Source organism: Etheostoma cragini, chromosome 3 (genome assembly GCF_013103735.1).
Source record: "Etheostoma cragini isolate CJK2018 chromosome 3, CSU_Ecrag_1.0, whole genome shotgun sequence".
Taxonomy (NCBI): domain Eukaryota; kingdom Metazoa; phylum Chordata; class Actinopteri; order Perciformes; family Percidae; genus Etheostoma; species Etheostoma cragini.
In genome coordinates, this window is record NC_048409.1 from 24,634,810 (window position 1) to 24,657,940 (window position 23,131).

Here is a 23,131-nt window from a genome sequence, read left to right on the forward strand (position 1 = left end):
CTGAGATGGAACACGTAACTAACCTGACCTTTACTTTCTAATGGGGCTTGAAAGACAAACTGTATGTTCTTATGTTGTCATACCACCTTTTGTCAATAAAACTAATTTACTCTAATATATTGAAGGTCTAAATTCACTTTGTATTTTGACTTTAGTTTGTGGTCAGAATGAAAATGACTCAGTTGAACAGATTGGTTATTGATCCAAGCCTTTTCCCTTCCTAAAAAGAAAATTAAAGCAACTCTCAATTAAAATGAATTAATTAAAAAAAAGAATTCACCAAGGACTGATGCTGAAGCACGGGCAGATCCATCAATCATGTTCCTAGGTAATTCTATGTATATTTCCTCTGTCAAAACTTCCCCTGTGAACAGAGAGAGAAAGAGAGAGAGAGAGAGAGAGAGAGAGAGAGAGAAAGAGAGAGAGAGAGAGAAAGAGAAAGAGAGAGAGAGAGAGAGAGTGAAAGAGAGAGAGAGAACAAACACAGCAATTAAAAAAGAAGAGAGAAACAGCACTAAACCAAAGATGTCTTTTAGATTAAATTTACAGTTAGTGGATCATGTATTGAAATAGGTCAGACTGGATTAAGGTCAGTCTGAATAATAAAGGGTTCCTTCATTGGGTTGATAAAAATGTATTTAATGAAAGTAAATCTGACACACTTGGACTAAACTTGGCAAATACGCCATGATCATGCTGAAACTAAGGGCTATCTGCAATTATTGAATGTCTCCATTACATTTTTTAACATGCAATCTACTCCACTTCCAGTATTTGTCTTTTCACCTGTTTGATGGGCAATGCCTGGTGTAAACCGTACTGACCTTTTGGGTTGAGCAGCCAGTTGTATGTCTTTGTCATCTCAGTTCCCTCAGCCTGAGAGGGAAAGAAATAATGTGAGTTACAGAGCTTCCATTTGGTTAATGGATAAACATTTTCTGTCATCTTGTTTTTAAGGTACCAACCTTTACTATGAGAGTTCGTGTGACCACGTCAATTCGTCCCCTTTCAGGCACACGCACAATCTCATTGTGACATAAAGTTGGGGATGACACAGCCTCAGCCTTCACTGCCACATTAACAACTCCTAAAAAGAACAAACCACGTGGAACTTGATACAGACCAACAAGATTTTGTCACTAAAGTGGATCTCACTAATTTCACAGAAATCTAAAAGGGCTCCTCCACCTCAACAGCCTTGTGGATGAAAGCTTGACTCTCACCTAAGGTTGAGGGGGTCATGGTCCACCTGAAGGTCTTGCGCTCACCGCCGCACAGACAGGATGGGTATTGGTCACGAAAGAGGGGGGTGAGGGTGTAATGTAAGGAGGGGGTTGGAGTTACAGAGACCTGTTCAAGAGAGATTAATATATTTATAAACTGGAGATTTATGGCAAATGCAAGAACCTACTAGAACCTTGGTGAGTGAGTTGACATGACCGGCTACAGAGGTGGGTTAAACAGCAATCTTTTTTTCATTGCTTCAGTTCTCATTTGTGCAGGTTTCAATATTTTAAAAAGATGCCTTTGAATACACATTGAAAACTATTACAATCATAATAATAAATGTATACAGCACTTTTCAAGCATTAAGCTCAAAGTGTTTTCCAGATTAAAAGATTTACAAAACATGAATTCAGAATCACAAACCGATGTAAGTCCCCCCAGCTCAAAGGTTTTCCCAAAACGGCCCATTTGAGCACTACACAAAAGTTTCAGAAGTGAATATAGTAATGAAATAGCAGACAACCAAGGTATAAAGTTTCCAGTTGTTAGCCACAACAGCAATCCATGGCTGTTGGTATTATTGCAGCGCTTTGCACACCAATACACTTAACTTTGAATTTCTGAATGGGCGGGCCAGCTGTCAATACTGGTTAGTACCCATTGTTGAATGGTCTCAATGTTTAATTTTTTTGTGTTGTTTTTGCTTTATTGTCATGTGAATACTAGAGTCTACTAGAGTAGTAACTTAGTGTTTTGAAGTAATTCAGTAATGCAGTAATGCAGGCATCAATAAATTGTGGGCGAGGGTCATACTTCTTTTCCAAATCAATATTTTTCATTCATTCAACTCTTTATTTAACCCGGATAAAAAAACTTATTGAGATTAAAAATCAACTGGCAGCAGCAAGGTTTGAAATAGACACAGAGACACTTACAGGTAAATACATAAACACACTTTCACTCAAACAACAATGTCATCATAAAAACCCTGGGTCCTAAATCAATTTAAAAACCGTGACATACAGACTGCCTTTCTGCCAGGTCCTGTGGAGGGTCATAGAAAAATGTGTTACTGTTGAAGGGAGGTTCAAGTCTATTTTTACTAAAGATCCCAAAACACCTCCGGTAGCCCATTAAATAAAAAACCAACAGTCCCTGCATCAACCATTTTTGAAATACGTAATGATAGTAAGATGCACATAATACCATTAAAGCAGCAAAAAGGGGATATATGCAGTGTAGCGAGAATGGAAGAGAAGACATAGTTAGGTTTAAGCCAAGGAGACATTTAAAAGCTGCAGTGGAGGCAGCCGATGTCACAATGAGAGGAAGGCTTTTCCAAAGCTGAAAAAGCACGGTAACCCTTAGTTATCAGTGTGGTTTGTGGATTAACTAACAGTTTTTTTATGCACATCTTCATGCGTGATTTTTAAAAATATACATATAAATCTGAGTTTGTTAGATTTTGACATATCCATTATTTGTCACATACAAGTTGTAATCAAATGTTTTGTCTACTGAGGTTTTTCTTTTGTAGTCATTCCCTGCTTAAGCCTTAAACATGATTGTGAAAGTCACCTTCTCTCACAGTGATCTTCCATGTCAGAGGCTCAGTCATGTTTAAAGGTGGAGAATTGGTTTCTTAGAACATGAAACATGAGGGGGTCAGATTTAATGTGATAAAGTAGATGAACAGTCTGCTCTTTTGCCTAAACTTTGTTCTCCTATTATTCCATCCTCTCTCAGTAAATCTGTTTTCTGATTTGTCCTTGTCTGGAGAAAGTAACCTTTTTTTTTTTAAATAATCAATCATTAACTTAAATTTCTAGAGAGGATCGCAATGCATCTGAGAATCAATCAATTTTCACACCCCTACTAAGTAGCTAATTTAGATGCTAACACTAAGATGGGTAAACATGACACCTGCTAAACATCAGCATGTTACCATAGCAGGAATGTTAGAATGCTAACATTAGTATTTAGGTCATGTAAAAATAAAAAATCAATAAATTACCATGATGCAGCTGGTCAGGTAGCTGAAGATGGTTGCCTTCAGTTCAAAGTTCTCCCCCCGGATGATGGAGTAGGGCAGGCTGACCTCCAGGAAGAAGGGCTGGAAGACGGTGATGTTTTTACGTGGAGCCAAGCCGAAACCTTGAGGGGACAGACAGAAAGCCTCCGTCTCCCAGGTGGTGATGGTGTCCGGGACAGTGAGGGGCATGTTCTTCGTTCCAGAGTTTCTGGATCAGCAGAAACAGAAGCATAGGATGAACTTTAACAGACTCTCATGAGTCAGAAAAGTAAAAAAAAACTAAACAATGTGTTGACTTAATTGCAGTAACAAAACCACATTACAGTTACCTAAAAAAGAATATGAAAATGTGAAATTGTTTCATATGCTGCGTCCTTAAGGTCTCAGAAACTCAAATAAATGCATGTTATACTGGGTTTCAGTATAACAGACTCTAGCCCTAAAAGATTATTGCCCATGTATAATTTTAAAAGAAAGCGCCTGTAAAATCACTAATGCATTCTGCTAAAATAATTTAAATTGGACTCTAAGCTTAATAGTAGTGTCAGTAAATTAGTTTCATGCTATTCATGTGTGGAGGGAGACAGCAGGATTTATGACCATTCATGACAATCAAAACCCTCTGCGGGCAAAACCTCACCCAACTTCCACCAGGTCCCAAATCCAGGTCTCAGGGAAGAAAGTGCGGACTGTCACGATTGGTGGTTTATTAGGAGGGGCTATATCAGGAGGCGCAGCACCTCCATTGACCATGGCAGGTAGACCTGCTGGCATTCCCTCTCTCATCACGGCTATGGTAGGAAGAAAGTAGATAATTATACATTAAGTAAAAATCAAAGCAATGACACACTGACTTGTTTTAATGAGTAAGTAAAGATTCAGCATGCATCATTAGATGGAGCAAAAAAAAAAGTCACCAAAGCGACCACAGCCCCGGTAGTATTCTCTTCCTTGGTATTTGATGCATGAAGGCTCTCGAAAAGCCATGTTTGTTGCCATCTTCATCCCTACATTCTAGATAATCCAACAATAAACTGGCATTACTGAAAAGTTGAGAAATGTGTAGCAATAACTTATTAGCACATTTTTTTATTTTGTACACTCATTTGTGCAGGAAGTACCTGGAAAACTGTATAAGCATCAGTTGTCCCACCACCGCTGGGGAATGGCAAACTACTTCTCTTTCTCACTTCCAAACATTCTTCACTATCTTCAACGTCATATGGAATGTAGGACATTTTTGTGACAGGCAACAATTGAAATATCTGAAAAGAAAGGTTTGGTTCAAAGTTTTAAACTCACAACGTTTGATGGTCTATGAAGATCTGACAATTGGAAAACTCTAGGTCACTAAGGCCATTAACTACTTTTATATCTTCAAATGTGGATGTAAATTATATTTGTCAAATCATTGCCTTTATCCATAAGGTAGACTTGTACAGAGGGATACACCTCACATATGTGATCCTAACCATATGCCATAGCATTTTCAAAACAGCCTGCTTTCAACTGGGTAAAAAGGTCAGCACTTAGCTGCAAGTAAAAATGGATAATAAATATGCAGAGGTAACAAATTACACATTTTGGTTGATTCCAGTAGTTACCTTGTTTGCATCCAGAGTCTTCCCTGGCTCCTTGATGAGGACGCTCTGGTCAACAGCGCTCACACCACACAGAGATTTTGGCTGGGCGGTAACCTGCATGATGGTCTTCTCTCCCGGGACCGCCGAGGACGGAGAAAAGTCCAGCGACACCTGACACAATCAGAAAAGACACATCTCACCGCCTGGACTTCAGTGGTAGATGACAACCTGGGATCTTTCTAACCTGACACAATCGTGCATTTTTTCTTTCCCAGAATTTTTTTTTAATCAGACGGCCTGTTCTTGAAAGATGATTTTTTTTTTTTATTGTATTCGATAATTATAGTAGGAAATGGGGGAGAGCCAGAGGGCAAAGGGCCACAGGTCAGACTGAACCCGGGTCGCTACCAAGGACTCAGCCTACATGGGGCACATACTCCACCGAGTGAGCTTGAGGTTGTGCCATCAGAAGAGCTTTTTAATGAAATCAATGATCTTTATCGGGTTATGATGTAACTGTAAGTCCACATTGGCTGCTCTGCCAAGGGTTGGTGCTTCCTTTCAAGGAGTGACAGAGTCAGAACCTAGAATCAACGCTGCATTTATTAAACATTTACATAAATAATCCATTCCACCTAAATCAACTGACTGAATGTAACACTGATTTCCACGCCATGACATCAGACAAACAAAAGGCTTAATGCATAATTAATTTGTGTTAGTAAAACTAGCTAAGACTGCATATGGATTATACAACCCTACCCCTACAATAGAGTCAGAAATGGAAATTTGAAAGAAAATGACAACATATAAGAGGTTAATGTAATTCATTTCAGTGCGATATAATATATATATATATATATATATATATATATATATATATAACGATATATCATATATATATATATAAAGATATAATTGATTCTCAGGCTGACCTTTTGACGGAAGCATTGCTTAGTAGAGAAGTCAGCGCTGTTGGCGATCAAAGCCTCACTGGGGAGGATGGCATAAGCCAAAACCTGGACGTCTGGTGCCATGTCTGGAGACACTGTCAGCTTAAAGGACACCTTGCCCTCATTCACTGAAACAATATGAACAACAATCATCACTCACATGCCTCCATACATCCATAGATTGGCCATGCTAATTCAAAGGATAATTTTAAGACAAGTCACTTTGCTCACTCAATTTATCTTCGACTATAACCTGTGTAAATCCTTGTATAACAATGGCTCCTCTTGATAAGACCTGGGAAATATGAAAGAAAAAGACAAAGAATGAGTCATGCAACATGCCCTATCTGCTATGAGGTTCTGGCATGTTAAGTTTGCAGTTGAAAAAGGAGGAATTATTCAAAGGTAAGATCAACATAACCAGATATTTAGATATTTAATAAGATACTCAGCAAAATGTAATAAAAGGGGACTCTACAATTTTACAATTCTAAACAAGTCTGTGTATAGGAGAGTAATACTGCATATGGGGGTGGGGTGGGGGGGTTACCTTGCATTAGTCAGCATTGGTTTGGGGCTGAAGACTAAAAGTTAGAACGTGATAAAATGCTGGGGGTGTGGAACCCATCAGCTACATTAGCCTCGACTAGCATGAACACCTGAATGTCGGACCACACTTTTAGCAGTTGAGTTTCATTATGGGTAATGTTGCTGCCTGGTTTTGGCTACAAAGTATACAAAAAAAATCTGGTGCATCGATTTTGATCTGTTTCCCTAAACAAGGTGGGTAGTTATGTAAAGGTTGTTTCAAAAAAATCTTCCCCATGTCCGTGTCTCTGGAAGTGGAGACAGGGAAAGAGTTCAACCACTCACCAGATAGATCACATCCACAATGCCGTGGGCCTCTCCAACTATGGTGTATTGGATGAAAATGTTTTCTTCTTTGTCACAGGAAAGTGGTTCATCCTTCTTCTTTACATCCAGGGAGCTGACTGTTTTAGTATCAGGAGAAGAAAGTGTGGCCAAAGACACTATGTGATCATTAGACTCATAGTACGGCGTTCTGTAAGGAGGGTAGCCCAGTGTCGGTGTGTCACTAACCTTGAGAGCAGAGGGAATATAAAAACACTGAGATCATGACAGATAAGTAATTAAGTGTATAAGTGTTATCAACTTCATGATAAATGTCGGATTACAGATTGTAGTTTCAGTGCTACTTCTTACTTGTAATTGGATGTCCCCTTTAAAATCAGCTGTGCTTAATGAGAAAGTGGCGACACCATCTCTCTTGGTTGTGAGATTCTGTAACAAACGCGATGACCACCTTTCCCCCTCAAACAGGAACACCGGCATGTCAGGAATGGGTGTATTATTGTAATAAACAGCTTTAACCTGTTGGAAACACAATGTTGTATCACCGAGAATGCACAATGATCCAGTTACACTGTGCATAGAATCACATTGGAGAACTAAAGACCAAATGCACTTACTTTTCCTTCCACATCTGATCCTTTGTTATAAATCTTGGGAGTGTCAGTGAACGTTAACTTTCCAACAACATATGAAATCACTGTGGTCTTCTCTTGTGAGCGTGAAATACCTGTACAAGACGCCTTCATGTTACAACAATGTGCATGCCATATTGTCTCATTACATGGCATAGTTATTTTGGCATTATAGGCATACTAAGTCTGTTTTTAAATGTAAGTACAACATATCGTATGACTTGCCTGTGCCCTCTTCTTTCATATTTCCAGTGAGCTGCAGTACATCTTGTAGTGCCTTTTGTGCAATTTTTGTGAAAGTTGACATAGTGAAGATAAAAGTGGCACAGCCTCTCTTATTCGTCTAGAAAAGAACAATAAAATAAGAGAAAATGAAAGTGACGGAAATTTCAAACTTTTCATGTCATGCCCTTATTACTTCTTAATTACTTTTAACTGTCAAATCTTCATCACTACTATCTCCTTTGTGTAAAGATTAACTTTTACACTCCTCAGTTTGTACATTAGACTGACAAGACAGATGACTATATGTAGTTTTAAATGTGCACAGTGTACATTATATAGAGGATATGTAAGGTCTATGCACCTTTCTTCTTGAGACGGTCACAATAACTACTGTACCTGCTTTGTCTCCTTGTAGCAAGGCATCGGGACTTCTGGGATACCCTCTGGATGTTCAGGGGAGCGTACAAGTGGTATACCAATATAGGCATCTATTGGTCGGCACACCTTGAAGTCAACACTACCTGGCACAGGCTGGCCGTATGTATACCTAAATAGATAGAGAGAAAAAAACATTGAAAAGTTACCATTTCCTAGTCTGGACCTATTTTAGAGTATTTAAGAGTAATGAGCTAAATAGCTTTTACTTACGTTGCACATAGTTCAGCCTTGACTACTTCCTGATTAATGCTTACTTCATCAGCTGCAGTTATTTGTAGGTCAAATTTAGGCAAAACTGGGGGTGAAATGGGATCATTAGCATTCTTTACTCTTTAAACATGGATTAAATTGGATGATAAAAATGTAACTCACCGTATTTTTCCACCTTGAAGCTGTGTTGTATTTTATCTAACCCAATCGACACAGTAACTTGGTAGGCTCCTTCACGGGCCTCAGAGTTCAAGGCGTAAGAAAGCTGCAATATCTTACGATTGGATGTTTCATTCAGCCACTGTCCAATCCTGTTGCTGGTAGAATCCTGTTAAGTGAAGTAAAGAAGAACATGTGATAATAGGAAACTCTTGAATACAGGAAGAGCAAGTTTCTTCATCTCCTTCAATAAGGTGGCAGATAAAACTGGGCCATGGTTTGGTGTAAAATTGTATGAGCAGGAAAAATATGAAAACCTGACGCATACACACAAGTGTACTGGCAGGCTTTTATCAGTGCCCAGTCACAGATATATTGGTCTAAGTGTATAATTGACGTTTGTACAAAGTTGTTGCAAAGGTACACTACCGGTCAAAAGTTCGGGGTTACTTACAAATTTCCATACCACTCAATTATCTACAGAATACCAGCTGATCTGAGTAGGGGGCTACATTTTCATTGCCCATTACCAGCAAACATTCATCCAATGTTAACTAGATTTAACTAGAAAAACACTGGAGTACCCTTTTGCAATTATATAAGCACATACTGTAATTTCAAAAATGTTGCAGTGGTATAAATAAAAAAATAAAAACGATGCAACTGATCTCAGCTGGTGTTCTTTCTACAATGGAGTGCAATGGAACTTTCTAAGTGACCCCAAACTTTTGACCAGTGGAGTGTAAAAATAGTTGTCTTATTTCCTTTAGCAAGCTTTATGTAGTATGACAAATCCATCCTAAAATGAGGTCCACTTGCTAGTTTTTATTAGCTAGTCATGGATTTTTGTGCAGTGCAAAAAAAAAAGAAGAAAAAAAATGAACTGCCACCTACTGATGAACATTAGAGGCCGATAAAATCTCCAGATAATGCTCTTCAATGGAGCTTGAGTTAAGATTTTTGTCAAACATTAAGGGAAAGGAGAAAAATCTGAAAAGATGGCCTGTAAAACAAGATTTTTGGTGTCCAAGGTTACCCATAACTGTCATCGTTCATAAATGCCTTGTTCAAGTTGTAAAATAGGCCTCCACACAATATATACTGTGTGTTTCTCACATTTGATAACAGAATCAGTGAAACATTCCATAAAGCTTGGGCCTGACAGTTTATAAGTCACTCCATGTTTTTAGGAGATTAACATGCTGAACTTTTAATAAGCCTGATAAGTCAACTGGAGCATTATGTTATTTGTATTAGAAAATGTAAAAAAAATTCCAGTATGTTAAATTGTGGATGTAAGTCTTACCTCAATTTCGATTATATCGTACTGTAAAGAAACAAAGAAAGATTTGTTAAAGCACAAGCGGCTTTGTATTCCTCTTATCACACAGTGGCCTAATGAGTTAAAGACATAAGCTTTTATATTTATTCAGATTTATAGTTTTTCTAGAGAAAAGAAATACAGTTCTATTGTTATCTTTAGTATAAATTCCACAGTTATTTTGAATTAAATGGGATGATGGGTGACAAAATGTTGCAAAATGAGAAACACGTGTTGCAATGGATTTATCACTGGGTCAACAACCTTGAAACCTGTTTGGGAATGAGACCTAAATAAAGGAAAGACAAACACTCACCAGCTGATTGACAGGTCTAAACTTGGTATCCAGTGTGACGACTCTGAATTGCACTGAGAGACATGCAGAGAGATTACATGAAGCCTTTACAGCTCTTCTACAGTAGTGTTAAACATCCTAAAAGGTCAGTGATTGGTCTTCTGTTAACTGAGATATTACAAATTTGAAAGAAAGGTTATAAAAAAAAAATCAATGGAAATGTCCCAATATCCCAAGAAAGAAACCTCACTTTCAGCTCAGTGTGTATAATTAGCTATTACAATTTAGGAATCTGGACATTGCCTTGGATTTCAATAAAGTGCTGGATAGTTTTGCACAGAAACTGTAGTTAAGGAATAGCATCCATTTTGAGATAAGAGACCTCATTCTAAATAATATTGTCAACGTGGGACATTACTATCATATCCAGAATAGGGGGACTTCTGTGCTCTCAACTGCAGCGGGTAGAAAAAGCAGTAATTTTAAATATACTAACATGATCTATACACTGTATTTGCTAACGTGTATCTAGGCTTCTGTGATTTAACCTCTATGGTCTGTAAAAATTACTGTTGATATTCTGGGGCACAATCAGTTTCTCATCATATGTTAGAGCTAATGGTTAGTCAAGACCGACAGATTTTTATCATTGTGTGGCTTCATTTTTAAATCCTGGGAATTTCAATGTAAAAGATTTGATATTATGGCAATACATGTTCTTCACAGTGCTGCATGCACTGCACTTTGTAAAGAGGAAACTTGTCTATATATGGTATCATATTGTGTACTATGTCAGATCGTTGATTTGATTTATTTGCACAATAACACAAGGTGGCATAAACAGGACAACATAAGAAAAGAAGCAAGCTGTGCAGGTGAGGAAAAAGCTTGAGGCTTGTGGCAGGAATCTCACCTCAGTATTATAAGCAAACACAAAGTCATGTAATCTACATAAGTAACTAAACATAGAATCAAAAAGCACATAAACCAACATAAACCAAGTAAAAATCCATCAGCTCAAAATTACCTGTTTGTCCTGGGAGGTAGATTGGTTTATCTGTTTGGATGAATGTCATTGGTTTATAGACTTTGATCTTAACTTTTCGGACTTCTCTAGAGTAGAATGTGTCGCCTCGTACCACCACCTCCAAGTTCTGCACCACTTCATCCTGCACTAAAGGAACCTGTGACAGAAATATATATTTATAGACACCAAGAGAGTCATTACATCCCATTAAACAATGATGAAATTAATATTTAACTTGATCTGTTATAATTTGAATTTTTAAAATCACATATTGCAACAGCAGTTTACACTGTTTATTATTTATTAATATTGTGTGCTCTCCTTTACAAATCTGTTTGTGTCTGTATGAGTTATGAAATCTCATCAATGTTTCCCAACTGAATTTTTTCAACACATTTTATGGAAATGAGCAAATCAAATCAGGGAAGCTACTGACCTTAAATATAATGCACATATGAAATTCTCTACAGGACGTCTCCAATAGAAGGGTTGTATTCTTCTCTTGGGACATCAGAGTGACTCTCATTTCCAGAGTCTCTATGGGCTGCAGGAGACTCACACAGAATTTGGTCTCAGCTCCAGATTCAAGGACTGCAGGAATGGCTACCATGTACTGCCTACAGACACAGACACACATACAGTAGACATTTCACTGGATCTGACATGGAAACAACCCCAACCCAAAAGAATATGCAGTGTAAAATCCTTGCCCATGATCAATTCATTTAACCACAGGCCATTACTATTTTTTAAGTATAGAGGTAACTTACGGTCCAGACAACGCTTGGCCCACGGACATCCAGCCCAAGAAGACACACAGTTTCCATGTCCACATCTGAATCCCTGGACGACCCATGACTGAATGAGATGATCTTGAGTCAGCATCTGTTTAATAGTCTCTGATAGAGAATCCCACGCCCACAAATGCACCCATACATCCCCTCTATCTGATTTTAAGGTAACCTGTTAAATAATTTATAGACATATATTCATGTTGTGGTGTGTAAGGTGTTGAATAATGTTCCCACTAATTGCAGATAAATATAACATGAAGGTAAAAGGTTTCTGTAAGAGACCAAGTGTGTTTTGGTGCATGCTTATTGTACAGAGTTGTGAGCTATCATAGAGACAGTGGTTTGCCAAACAAAGGAAACTCTGACGCACAGATGGTTTAGCTTAAGCAGTAAATATAAGATAGTTAGGGTCACAGCGGCCTCGAGCAAAGTACATTGAGTAATAATAACGAGTGAATCGGGGACAAAATGTACCGCTTTGTGTGAAAGAGCAAATGAAGACAAGACACAGCGCATTGGCCTCAACCCTGGCATGTGTTGTGTGAAGATAAATCTCCCTGTGCTGGAGAAAAGAGGGGGTCCAAGAAAGAAAGTGTAAGAAATGAGGGGAGGTATAAATCGGGGCTCACAAGGTCTGACATAGGCATAGACATATAACTGGAAGATATAAAAGTGTGATGCCAATAAAACAATAGCTTATTTAAACACAGTATGTCTGATTGTTGTTTCTTTTCCACAACATTTCAAATGTCATGTTTGGGGTGTTGGATGAAGAGAGGGATAATTTTAAAGTTATTTCATTTATCAGTCAAAGAACCTGCTTGCGTTGTATCAGCTCTACATTCACAAATATGAGAGTGCTTCACCGAGGTGGAAAAGCTGATCCACTTGTGCCTTTGTTTACCAGTGTCTACTGCTGGTTCCAAAAGGTCTTTCTCAGCTCTTTGCCACCTGATAACACGGCTCTGTAGCACTATCACTCAGAGTAGACTTTCACACATGGCACTGCTTAATGTCCACAAAGACATTTTGGATGATCTGGATATTCAGGGTCTCATGGCAGAGTTTACCAGTCAAACTCCAGAGCGCAAATGTACGTTTGGTGTACCGAAATCATCATAAGTTAGAGACACAGTGTCTAACATCTCCGCTTCTTTTTCCTGCCGCTGTGCAGGCCCAGATGGTGGCCTATTTTTAGCCTAGTATGATTGTGATCTATGTGTGCCTATTATAAAAAAATCAATATTCTGTAACTTTTTTTACAATTTGTGACATTCAACACATTGTTGTTGCATTGTCCATTAGTTTGCGGCCCCCCCCCCAGCCAAAAATATCTTCCCGTGCCTCTGAGGTCTGATAGTCTAGAGATGCATGGACCAGTTCTGGCTCTTTATCTGTTGCTAAGAAAACTTAGCCTGCACGTGCTTTGGGATCCCACAGATCTGTGTACTGAAACTTTGATGCTCGACTCATTAAACAAATGTATTTGACTTTATCTTATCATATTATTTGGCTCTTGCGTATGATCAATGTAATACCAATTTAACGAATGTGCAGGGATATATAGGTCTTTTATATTGTCCCAAAAGAGGGGACACAGAGGAGGAAATCCCCAACAAAGGCTAACTGCAATTTACGGTTTAATTAGGCAGTATTGGAATCCAGAAGGTTAAGTTACTATAATAATGTAACTATGAAAGAGTTTTTTTTACTGAATCAGTATGCAGTACTTCGTATATATCATTCTAACATATGCAAATTTAAAAAGAAGCAATGCGTGGCCAGGTTGGCTCAGTAGTAGAGCAGGCGCACGTGTACTGAGATGTTTGTGCGTCAACGCAGAGGCGAACGAATCGAATCTAACCTGTGACGATTTCCTGCACATCTTCCTCCTTTCTCACCTAACTGTCCTGTCAAAAATTAAAGGTGGAAAAGTCCCAAAAAAGGTGCAATGTGTAGTTACTTGCTGCTGCCCTTTTAAACAAAAAAATTCAATTTTGTGAACAGTTTTGGCCCACTACAAACCATCCCACCACGTAACATTGAAAGAAAGAACAAGAGTCTACTACAAAAAGGAAAACGAAACCCATTCTTTCTGAGAAAAGAAAGTGCCAACAGCCTTGCAATACTGATTGTAGGAGCCACTTATGTTGTATGTTGTTGTTTTTTACAAGAAGTATACGTGACACGAAAGAAGAGATTACAACGGTTAAACAAAACAAGTTATAACCATAAAAAGAGAATAACATTAATGGAAGATAAGATGAACACGATGTGAACAATACAACGGTCTACCAGAGAGGGGGAGGATGTGTGTGTGTGCTTGGGCGTGTAAGTGTATGTATGTATGCATGTTGCTGTAAATTGTAAAAGATAAACTATGTACCAGTCGTGCATCAGTGTCCTATTTAAAGATATGAACTACCATTGTATGGAGCAGCAGCCAGCACAGAGTTAGAGGCGACATGCAAGGACTAATGCTGACGTGTTACAACCCTGAACCTTTTGTTTTTCACTTATTTTTTTGTTTTGTTTTCACAGAGTCTGGTGCATGTTATAGCATATGGTGCTGTGGGCTCAAGTGGCAAATCTGAATCAGCAAAGGTGGTTTGCTGTAACATTTTAGCAAAAAAACCACAAGCTGTCTGAATCCTCCTATAAACCTTTGTTAAACGAAAAACAGCACAGACAGTATTAATACAATTTCTGTTTTGTTTTGTAAACTTTCAAAAAGTCAGATGATTATGGTATGGCAGTTCTTTATTAAAACCAAATTGCATGAAGCAGATATACTTGTTGAAGTTACATATTGCAAGCCTTTATTATCCAAGTATTGGTCCACCACTGAATCAGCACTGAACATATGAGCTGGATGATACATGCCCAGCAGGAGAAGGATTGCCCTGCTCAGCCTGAACTGTGGTCCAGGAGGATGAGGCAACATGGCAGCTTCTTCATCACATTCAAATCGTCCTAAATCGTGCTAAAGGCAAAAAGTTTTTTGACATGTACGTAGTGATGTGTGATGTAATGTAGAGCCAATGTACAGTTAATGCTAGATAGTGATGTAGATGTGTAGATATGTAGATAGTAATAACACAGTGAACACAAATAGTCTAAATACTGAGAATAGTAAAGAGTCAATATACATTTAGTGCAAATATTGGTGTAGGTAGTGCTTTAGCTCAGAAAAAAAACACAATATACATCAATAGACAGACTATACAAATGCTGAAATGTAGTGAAGAGTCAATATAAAGTTAGTGCGTATTGTGGTCTAAATAGTAATGTATCCCAGATGAGATGTACAAAAATTATATGACAACAAAGATGGAAATGAATAGTGCAAAAGAGCATAAACAGATATGATACCAGTCAATTTGTCTACAGTGCACTTTAAAGATATGTAAGCTACAGCTGGAGATTGACTAAAGAACTAGATTGTTGAATTCACTATTATAATTTATTGTTATGCATTTGTACTTTCTATCTGGAACGCAGCATAATAAACATGCAACCCATTCATTATCATTACCTGCGAAACTGTGGATTTCTACATGGCAGGTAAATTAATCTTTTAAATCTTTTTAGACCAGTGGTATTGACTGGTTTGAGTTCTTTTATTGGTATGGGCAAGGGATGTGGGCGTCACCATTATATATTTAGGGGGTCGCAAATGACCAATCTCACGCATATCACATGGCTTTCATCACGAATGGCTATCATCACACATGGCTTTTCATCACACATGGCTTTCATCACGAATGGCTATCATCACACGTGGCTTTTCATCACACGTGGCTTTTCATCACGCCCATTTCATCACGCCCCTTTTTCATCCTTGCTTTCTCTGATGAAGGCTACATTTATGATCATTTAATGACAGAAAACAGTGCCCTTGCAGCCTAGTCTAAGCGTAGGCCTAACTACCTGTGCATCACCTGTGCCTCTTTTAAAACTGAGCATGGCTCCTCTGCATCTACAGCTCACAATGTCTGGTTTTTAATTAATTGGCGTACATAAAATAGCGAATAGCAAATATGAGTAGATGTGTATGAAACAGTAAAACTTTCCACACACAAACTAATCCTAGTGAATTATTTGGGATCTCTGAAAAATGCACCAGAACAGAGGAAATCACATCTACAAAATTAAAAAAAGACCCCCTGCACAAACAGCTCCACCTACAATATTTTTCACCAGCCACAGAAAATCTCATGCCTGTTTGTTGCAATTTATTAATATTCAAAAGGTGAAGAAAAGCATTTTGCACAAGACTCATGTTTCTAGAAACCTTTTTTGCTCTATTGTTTAATTTGTCTTTGTCACTTTGTTAATTTAATCATTAAATACTTAAATTTTAATGTAAGTATTCTACAACAGATAAACAAGAAATGTTTATCTGTTTATCTGAAACTTTTTTCCTTCAAGAAATGCACACCTTAGCTCCCAATTTACTTTTCCAAAAATTTTAATCTAAAGCTAACATATGGATGGTTTATGGTAATTTTACCTCTGCTGGTGTAGCTATTCTGAAACGATCCTTTCAGGGAAAAGAGTTCAAACAGTTGCTCAGGATTCTGGAAGGTTTCTAAATTTATGGATGGTATTTTGCATACTGGCTCACTACAATGGCACACTTGATGGAACAGAGACTTAGAGACACCTCTATTTGACTTTTTTACTGTATTGTACAGAACTTATTTTTCGTACATATATTATCACTTATTTGCACATTTTACTTATCTTTTTTAATGTATATATTACTAATCTTTTTAACCTTATTGGTACAACTTTATTTGAATGCATTGCTGTACATACATTTTTTTTAAATTTTATATACACATCTCTTAATTGAACATTTTACTTGTCTTTAATTTTTTGTGTATATATTTATCTTTTTAACCTTATTGGTTTATATTTCTTATCTTTTATATTATACGTGTGGGTCGGAGATAAACGTATTTTCAGTGTATCTATGTCTGGCAGATTTTGTTGAATTGACAATCAAGTTGACTAAACTTGACTGTGCTTGCTGCCATGACAACTGAAAGTAGTTGTGAAAATAGGTCCACGCCACAGACCTTATTTGGAAACTTGAACCACCAGGGTGTGTGCACTAGAGCCCTCTAGAGGTTGGATGTGATCTATTGTGGAATTCAAATATTTTGTCATCCGCATGTAGATTACTATTGTCTACAAAGTAAAGTTCTGATTACAATTTGAATGATTGATCCTTAGTTTGGTAGGAGAGTGAGTTTGCAAAAGCAGTTTGCCAATTTGATCACTGAAGGTCACGGTCCAGTTAGACATACCACAGCAGTGGTAGCCTTCTTCACACAAGACTATAAATCCACATTTCAATGTTGAAATCCATCACAAGTAGCACAAGCGCAACTATGGCTCAGCACCATAGACTATTATTGAATATTGACAAATTAATATTAAGTCAACTTTTACATTCCAGTGGTTTCCTAATACTGCACCCAATATTGATATTTTATATTAAGTGGTCATTCTGGTCAAAACTGAGCCAAGAGTGAATATTGCATTCAGGTGAACCAAAATTATGCCAATGTTCTTTATTTTATAAACATGTTGGCAAACAATACCTTCACCCAAGCAAACAGTGTCCTCTGGGTTTGACTTATTTGCTACTTCTACGTGGTCAGAAAAAGATGAATCAGGCAGCTTTGACATAAACTACACAATTCTTAAATGTGCATTTTAAATGTGTTTAGAACATCTTCAAACTGCAACTGAAGAAAATAAGTGTTTACCAGCAAGTAGTTTTAATACTTTACCTGTATTGACTGCGTAAGCATTAAGATTTATGGACAAAGTATTATTTTCTATAATAATCCGTTGCTTGCAGTTTAGTTTTTATCTCGACACTTTGGTTTTGTGACTGCATTTCAACACTCAGCACAACTTTTAAATAAAACACAATATACAGCAAAGATTTTTAAACAGTGGAAAATATTCAACAAAAGACCAGTTTCAAGCAGGACATTGTCACTTTTTTTTAATTGTGTATTATGCATGTATTTCACTTCTGTCTCCGTTACACAGCTTTAAGGAGTTGTAGCAGAAAGTACATAATATTAATCTTCTGGAAGACTTTAGCGACTGACCACACGCTCTTCAAGCTGCAAAAGACAAATTCATCAAGACTTAAAGCATGTTCAATACCAAAGACTTGCAACCAAGACAAGGGCAACAAGCCAGCAGCATTCTGACTAACCGTTTACACCAATGCAACTGTACGCTAGGACATCCGCCTCATCAATAAAGAGAAGTCTAAGTCATAGCAAGTACTTAATAAACTTAGCTTTTTTTTTGGTGCTATAATTTGTTACAAATGAGGCTAGTAATTTTCAGTAGTGATGAAAAAAAATTAAGTTTCAGAATTTAGATCACATGCATTTTCTTCATTGGAGAGAGCATCTGGACTGGAACATGGCATTAAAGGGGAGAAGTGATTACATGCAAATAAGCCACAGGTGGATTCAAACGCTGCCTACATTGGCAACACTACTACCACATAGCAATGAGAAAATAACTGTTATTCATAGGTGATGGGAGAGCCGAAAGAGTCAGTCGTCTCACAGAAACTGTTTCCAAAGCCGCTTTGTGATCTTAATCTGCATGTGGTTTCTATACAGCTACTCTGTAAATAACAATTTTCCACAAACTAGTTATAACAAATGTTCTTGTTTTGTAGTCCGTTTTAACTTATAAATGTTGAAAAACTCTTGTGCACTTAGCTGCTGGTGTAAACTAACCATCCTCTCCACCGGATCAGTAAATCCACATGGTACTTAACGTGCACGTGAATGACGTCAGACTTTCTTCCTTCTAAACTTTACTGCATTTTAACTCAGATATGATTTATTGCACTTCCAAAAAAAAAAAAAGGCATTTCACTACAAAATACTGCTTTGTTCTAATTGACAGAAAGCATCAGAGTTTGAAAACACCCTCAGACCCCAGATGGATTATTAAGTACTCTTATTATACTAAGTAACGACAAGTACCCAAATGTGTGTGTACTTGATCTTAAGAGTATCATTGCATCCCTAGTTTAAGGTTACAGAATTTGCACTTTAAGATATTGTTAAACTTTACGTCAGAGCTTTTTACCTGCAACACAAGGGTCGACGTATTCTGTAGCAGACTGGTCACCTTTAGGGAAAAGTAAGAGATTGAGGCAATGAGTTAAACTTCATTTTTGTTCAATAGCCCGTACTATAAATTCTGATAACTTTTCAGGTTACAGACACCAAGGAGCAGTGTGTGCTGTGACTTCAGTGAATGAGGTTTAGAGAGGACTGATTTACTTGGCTGGTAGTAGTCGTAGATCTTGACCACGGCTGGCTTCAGGTTCTGTACTTGGTGCTCCTGTATGAGCGTTAGGCTGTGGTTGATGCCTATGTCCTTCGTTAACTGTTGGAAGAAAACAGACAACATGATAAGTAACAAATCTGGAAAGAATCATCTCTTGGTTGTCACTTTAAATCCCTCTCACCTCCCGTATGTACACCAGAACGTGATCCTCCTTTTGTTCAACACGATCCACCAGCAGGGCACCTTTGAGCTGTGAGGTGACATTAATCAGCTGGGTTATCATGACAACAACTGACAAATACTACTCAGTTAAAGTTACTGGAATCACTCACCATGTTCAAAGACTCTGGGTCTGGGACAAAACCAGAAAGCATTTTGATATCCAAGATAACCATGTTTGTACTGGGCTCCTTTCCACTGTATCTGTAATGCAAGGAACATAAAATAATGTCAATCTGGTGCTTTGGATGGGCTCCATTTACAGTTTGTTTTAGTTTTAGCTACAGAGTAAATATTCCTCCCTGTCCATCCACCAACTGTTACATAGTTCAAGCTGGCAGATGCAGAGTATTCAGTGTCATGATCTGCTTGTTGATTACTTACAGGGATGTTAGTTTCAGAATGAGTTTGGGTCTTTCACTGGTGCAGTCGGCCTCTGGTTTAACCTCAACACTGAGAGTGTTAACATCAGCAGGAGTTGGGATGTTATAGACAAGAGAAATCTAACAAGAAAAGTAATATTCAGAGAGCGTTCAGAATCTCAATTCCTTCCTCAACTTTGTTAAAATGTACAGTATGAAGCATCAGGATTGGGGGTTTATGTACATTAAACCACTGACCTGTATTGCAGCACATGCAGTCCCCTTCACGTCCAGGCTGTACCTTCCTTTCACGCCCTGCAGCTTCTTCTCCTGGTAGAGCAGTTTGTTATTCTGATTTACATCAAACGTCAGCTTGCCACTGGGAGACTGGACCGTCACTGTGCTTGAACCCACTGGACTGAACACCAGAGTGGAGTAGAGAGCCAGAGCCTGAAGAGCCACCACGGTATCCTACAACACAAAGAAAATACCTTAGGTGCTTAAATGTACACAAATGTAAGTGTTCTTCTGCTTACACCTACAGCAGATTTCATATGTAGGAGTTAACTTCAATTTAAGGTCTCCAATAGTTGATTTTCATACAGGAAATCATTTGTCATTAAATACGCTAAAATGCTTTAACTGACACTATTCTCATGCGGTATTTGGCAATGTTGCAATCCAGTGAGAAGAGGTGTAAGAACTGTTAGTTTAAATGAATTCTTTTTTTAAACTTAATGCTTTGATTTTTGTAAGTGGACAGAAATCTATAGTTTTTTGGGCCATGCTATCGTGTTCATAACAAGCAAACAGGCCTAAGGTCACAGCTAAGCTATAAAATAACTTTGTTCATCTTATTCGTCCCAGAAGAGATTGCTGTACGTTTGACTTAAAGGCCATCTTAACCCTGTTTGAGCTGTACCTGTGTGGAGGAGAATCCTCCATAGTAGTTCTGCTGGCTAGTCAGCCATCTGACGATGCGGCTGGCGTAGCCCAGGTCTTCAGCAGTTGGAGAGGCACTGAGTTTAGCCAGCAGCACATAGGAGCTGATCTCCACAGACAGAGAGGCTGACGTTTCTGATGCTGTCTGAGACCAGTGAAGGAAACCTCCTAAAAACAGCCATCCATGAACAAAGAGGCCCAGGGTAAGCTTTGTCACAGTAATGAAGCCAGAATAGTTTCCTGTAGGAGGATGACTCACCTTGTTGTGATGCAACAGTCTCAAGGTGCCTCAGTAGGTGAGCACGGGTCTCCATGTCTCCTGCCAGGGTGAAGACGTACGCCAGCAGAGCTGTGGTGTAGGTGTTGCTGAGGTCACTGATGGACTCCTTGAGGCAAGACAAGCTTTGCTTCACAGAATCCTAGAACAGATTAAAAGAATTCATTGTCTTTTGCTGCGAGTCAGAACTAAAACGGGAAATCAGCATTCACTTTTAATGCTGCACATATCTTGAACAAACTCACAGAAAACTGCAAGTCAGCCAAAAACTGTTTATATTAAGGCTGATCTTTTGATTTAAATGGTGCACTTCTTATACTACATATTGAGAGGTACTCCTTGACCCACAGGTTCAACTCAAACCTGCAGTTCACTCCAAGTCTAAACTTTAATACACAAATAAAGGCATAAAACGCCCCAATATTAAACTGAAATGCTCCTTCACGTCAATGTAAAAAAAAATGAAAGGCCCTTTCTAAAGCCAGTATTTGGTTTGTTTGTTCTGGGCTCCTGTAGAAAAATTAATGTGCAACATAGCGGGCTTTATGAAAGTAGACCTGCTCCTAATGTAGCTATGAAGGGATCATTCTAATCAAACAAAAACACAAATTCTTATGTGATTATGTCTACAGGCAGAAATGTTTTCATTAGTGCATACACACAGGTCCTTTAAACAGTAAAAAAAATTAAAGAAAGCCCAACAATGTTGTATTATGTTTAACTACAGTTTTGAATCTTTGATGCTATGCCATAAATATATTTCAATTCAAATGAAAGCAACAATGCATCTTGCGTACATATACATTAATTTTACAAATAATCTCACATCTCTGGGTGCATTCATCTCCAAGAAGGCAGCAGTGATGTAGGCACTGAGAGTAACTTCATCAGACACACCACCCTGTAAAGAGGAAGCATAAGTAATTAGTGATCTAATCTGACTCAGTGGATGCAGGATGTAGGCCTGTCATTGGCTGCATATTTCAAACTGTATTCTACTCCCATTTTGCCATCTCCACTATCAGGTATAGCCAACGAAAATGAATTCCCCATAGCCATTGCATAACATTCTGTGCTAGTAAAAAAGATACGAGCACTGGATGGGCCCCTCTCTGCATCCACAGCTTTTCATCCTAGCATCTTTTTGGATACTCTTTACATGAGGGCCCTGGGTACTCACTCCCCTTCCCTTTGGAGTGTATAAGGATTCCCTGGTTGGTACGATGGAGTCCCGATAGGTGCAACTGACCACCTCCACCATAATCTCTTAGCCTCACACAAGACAACTAATGAGACTTTATTCAAAGACATGGCACTTTTGGAAGGAAATCCTTTCAATACATAGAATAAATTTTGGAAGACTTTACCAGATGGGACACTTTTGGAATCCAAGATAAAACACTATTTTATAAAAATCAGAGAGATGGTGTATGTATTTAGTATTCGTAAATAGGCACCATTTTTTATGTTAAAATATATTACACATGCTGTAAATATTTGTATATAGCCTACATAAAGACAGCTCACCACTGGACTTTCACTCAGGGGCCCGACATAAGTCTTAAGCATTTGTGAAAGACATTGTCGCCATCTCCAAAGGCCAATTGGAAGTTGATAGTAGATTTCGGAGTCCCACATAGCCCACCTATGCTAATGCATGAGTAACAATTATGGCATTTGTTTTTTAAGTGAAACCTATTGAAATTATCCAAGAGGGAATTTTCATTCCTAACAGTTTGCAAAGTGTAATCTAGTAAAATTTACATACTGACCTTTTAGTTATGGTTATACAAACTCTAGTCAAGAGACTTCAATTACCTTCATTCTGTTGTTGAAGAGCTTTCCTGATTGTTCAAAACAGCCGTTTTGTCGTTGTTTACTTTTCAGCCAAGTCACGGATGCTTCCATCTTTGCTGGGTCAATGTAGATGAAAGACTGTGCTTTGGCAAACGATCTCAACACAAATGCAGTCAGCCTAAGGATATTAAAAACAAAAGCACTTATGATCCAATTAATGGCTCACAATAATAATCTACTCTAGATATGAACTGTAGGTTGTAGTAAATTTGTAAGAATATAAAATTAGTTTTATTGGATTGACTAGTAATGTTCTCACCAAGTGTTCCCTGGTCCTGCGCCAAATGTGCTGTAAGCACCGTCCTTATCTTTGTAGTTCAGCTGTCTCTGGTAGCCTGTATAACAATAAAAACCTTAT

The 23,131-nt window shown here is 38.1% G+C and overlaps 1 protein-coding gene and 1 long non-coding RNA gene across 2 annotated transcripts in view; one reads left to right on the plus strand and one right to left on the minus strand.

Moving 5' to 3' along the window:
• The window catches only part of LOC117941724 (alpha-2-macroglobulin-like), a 42,116-nt gene that overhangs the window by 4,935 nt on the left and 14,050 nt on the right, over positions 1-23,131 (minus strand). Inside the window, 11 exon segments of the mRNA XM_034866758.1 lie at positions 18,913-18,954; positions 19,110-19,215; positions 19,298-19,366; positions 19,449-19,539; positions 19,720-19,838; positions 19,956-20,168; positions 20,620-20,807; positions 20,899-21,058; positions 21,743-21,817; positions 22,735-22,891; positions 23,033-23,126. Of these exon segments, the coding sequence (XP_034722649.1) occupies positions 18,913-18,954; positions 19,110-19,215; positions 19,298-19,366; positions 19,449-19,539; positions 19,720-19,838; positions 19,956-20,168; positions 20,620-20,807; positions 20,899-21,058; positions 21,743-21,817; positions 22,735-22,891; positions 23,033-23,126 (1,314 nt within the window).
• On the plus strand, positions 11,979-13,264 carry LOC117941735. The gene is made up of 2 exons (XR_004655968.1): positions 11,979-12,401; positions 13,121-13,264. It is a non-coding gene; the product is annotated as an uncharacterized LOC117941735 (long non-coding RNA).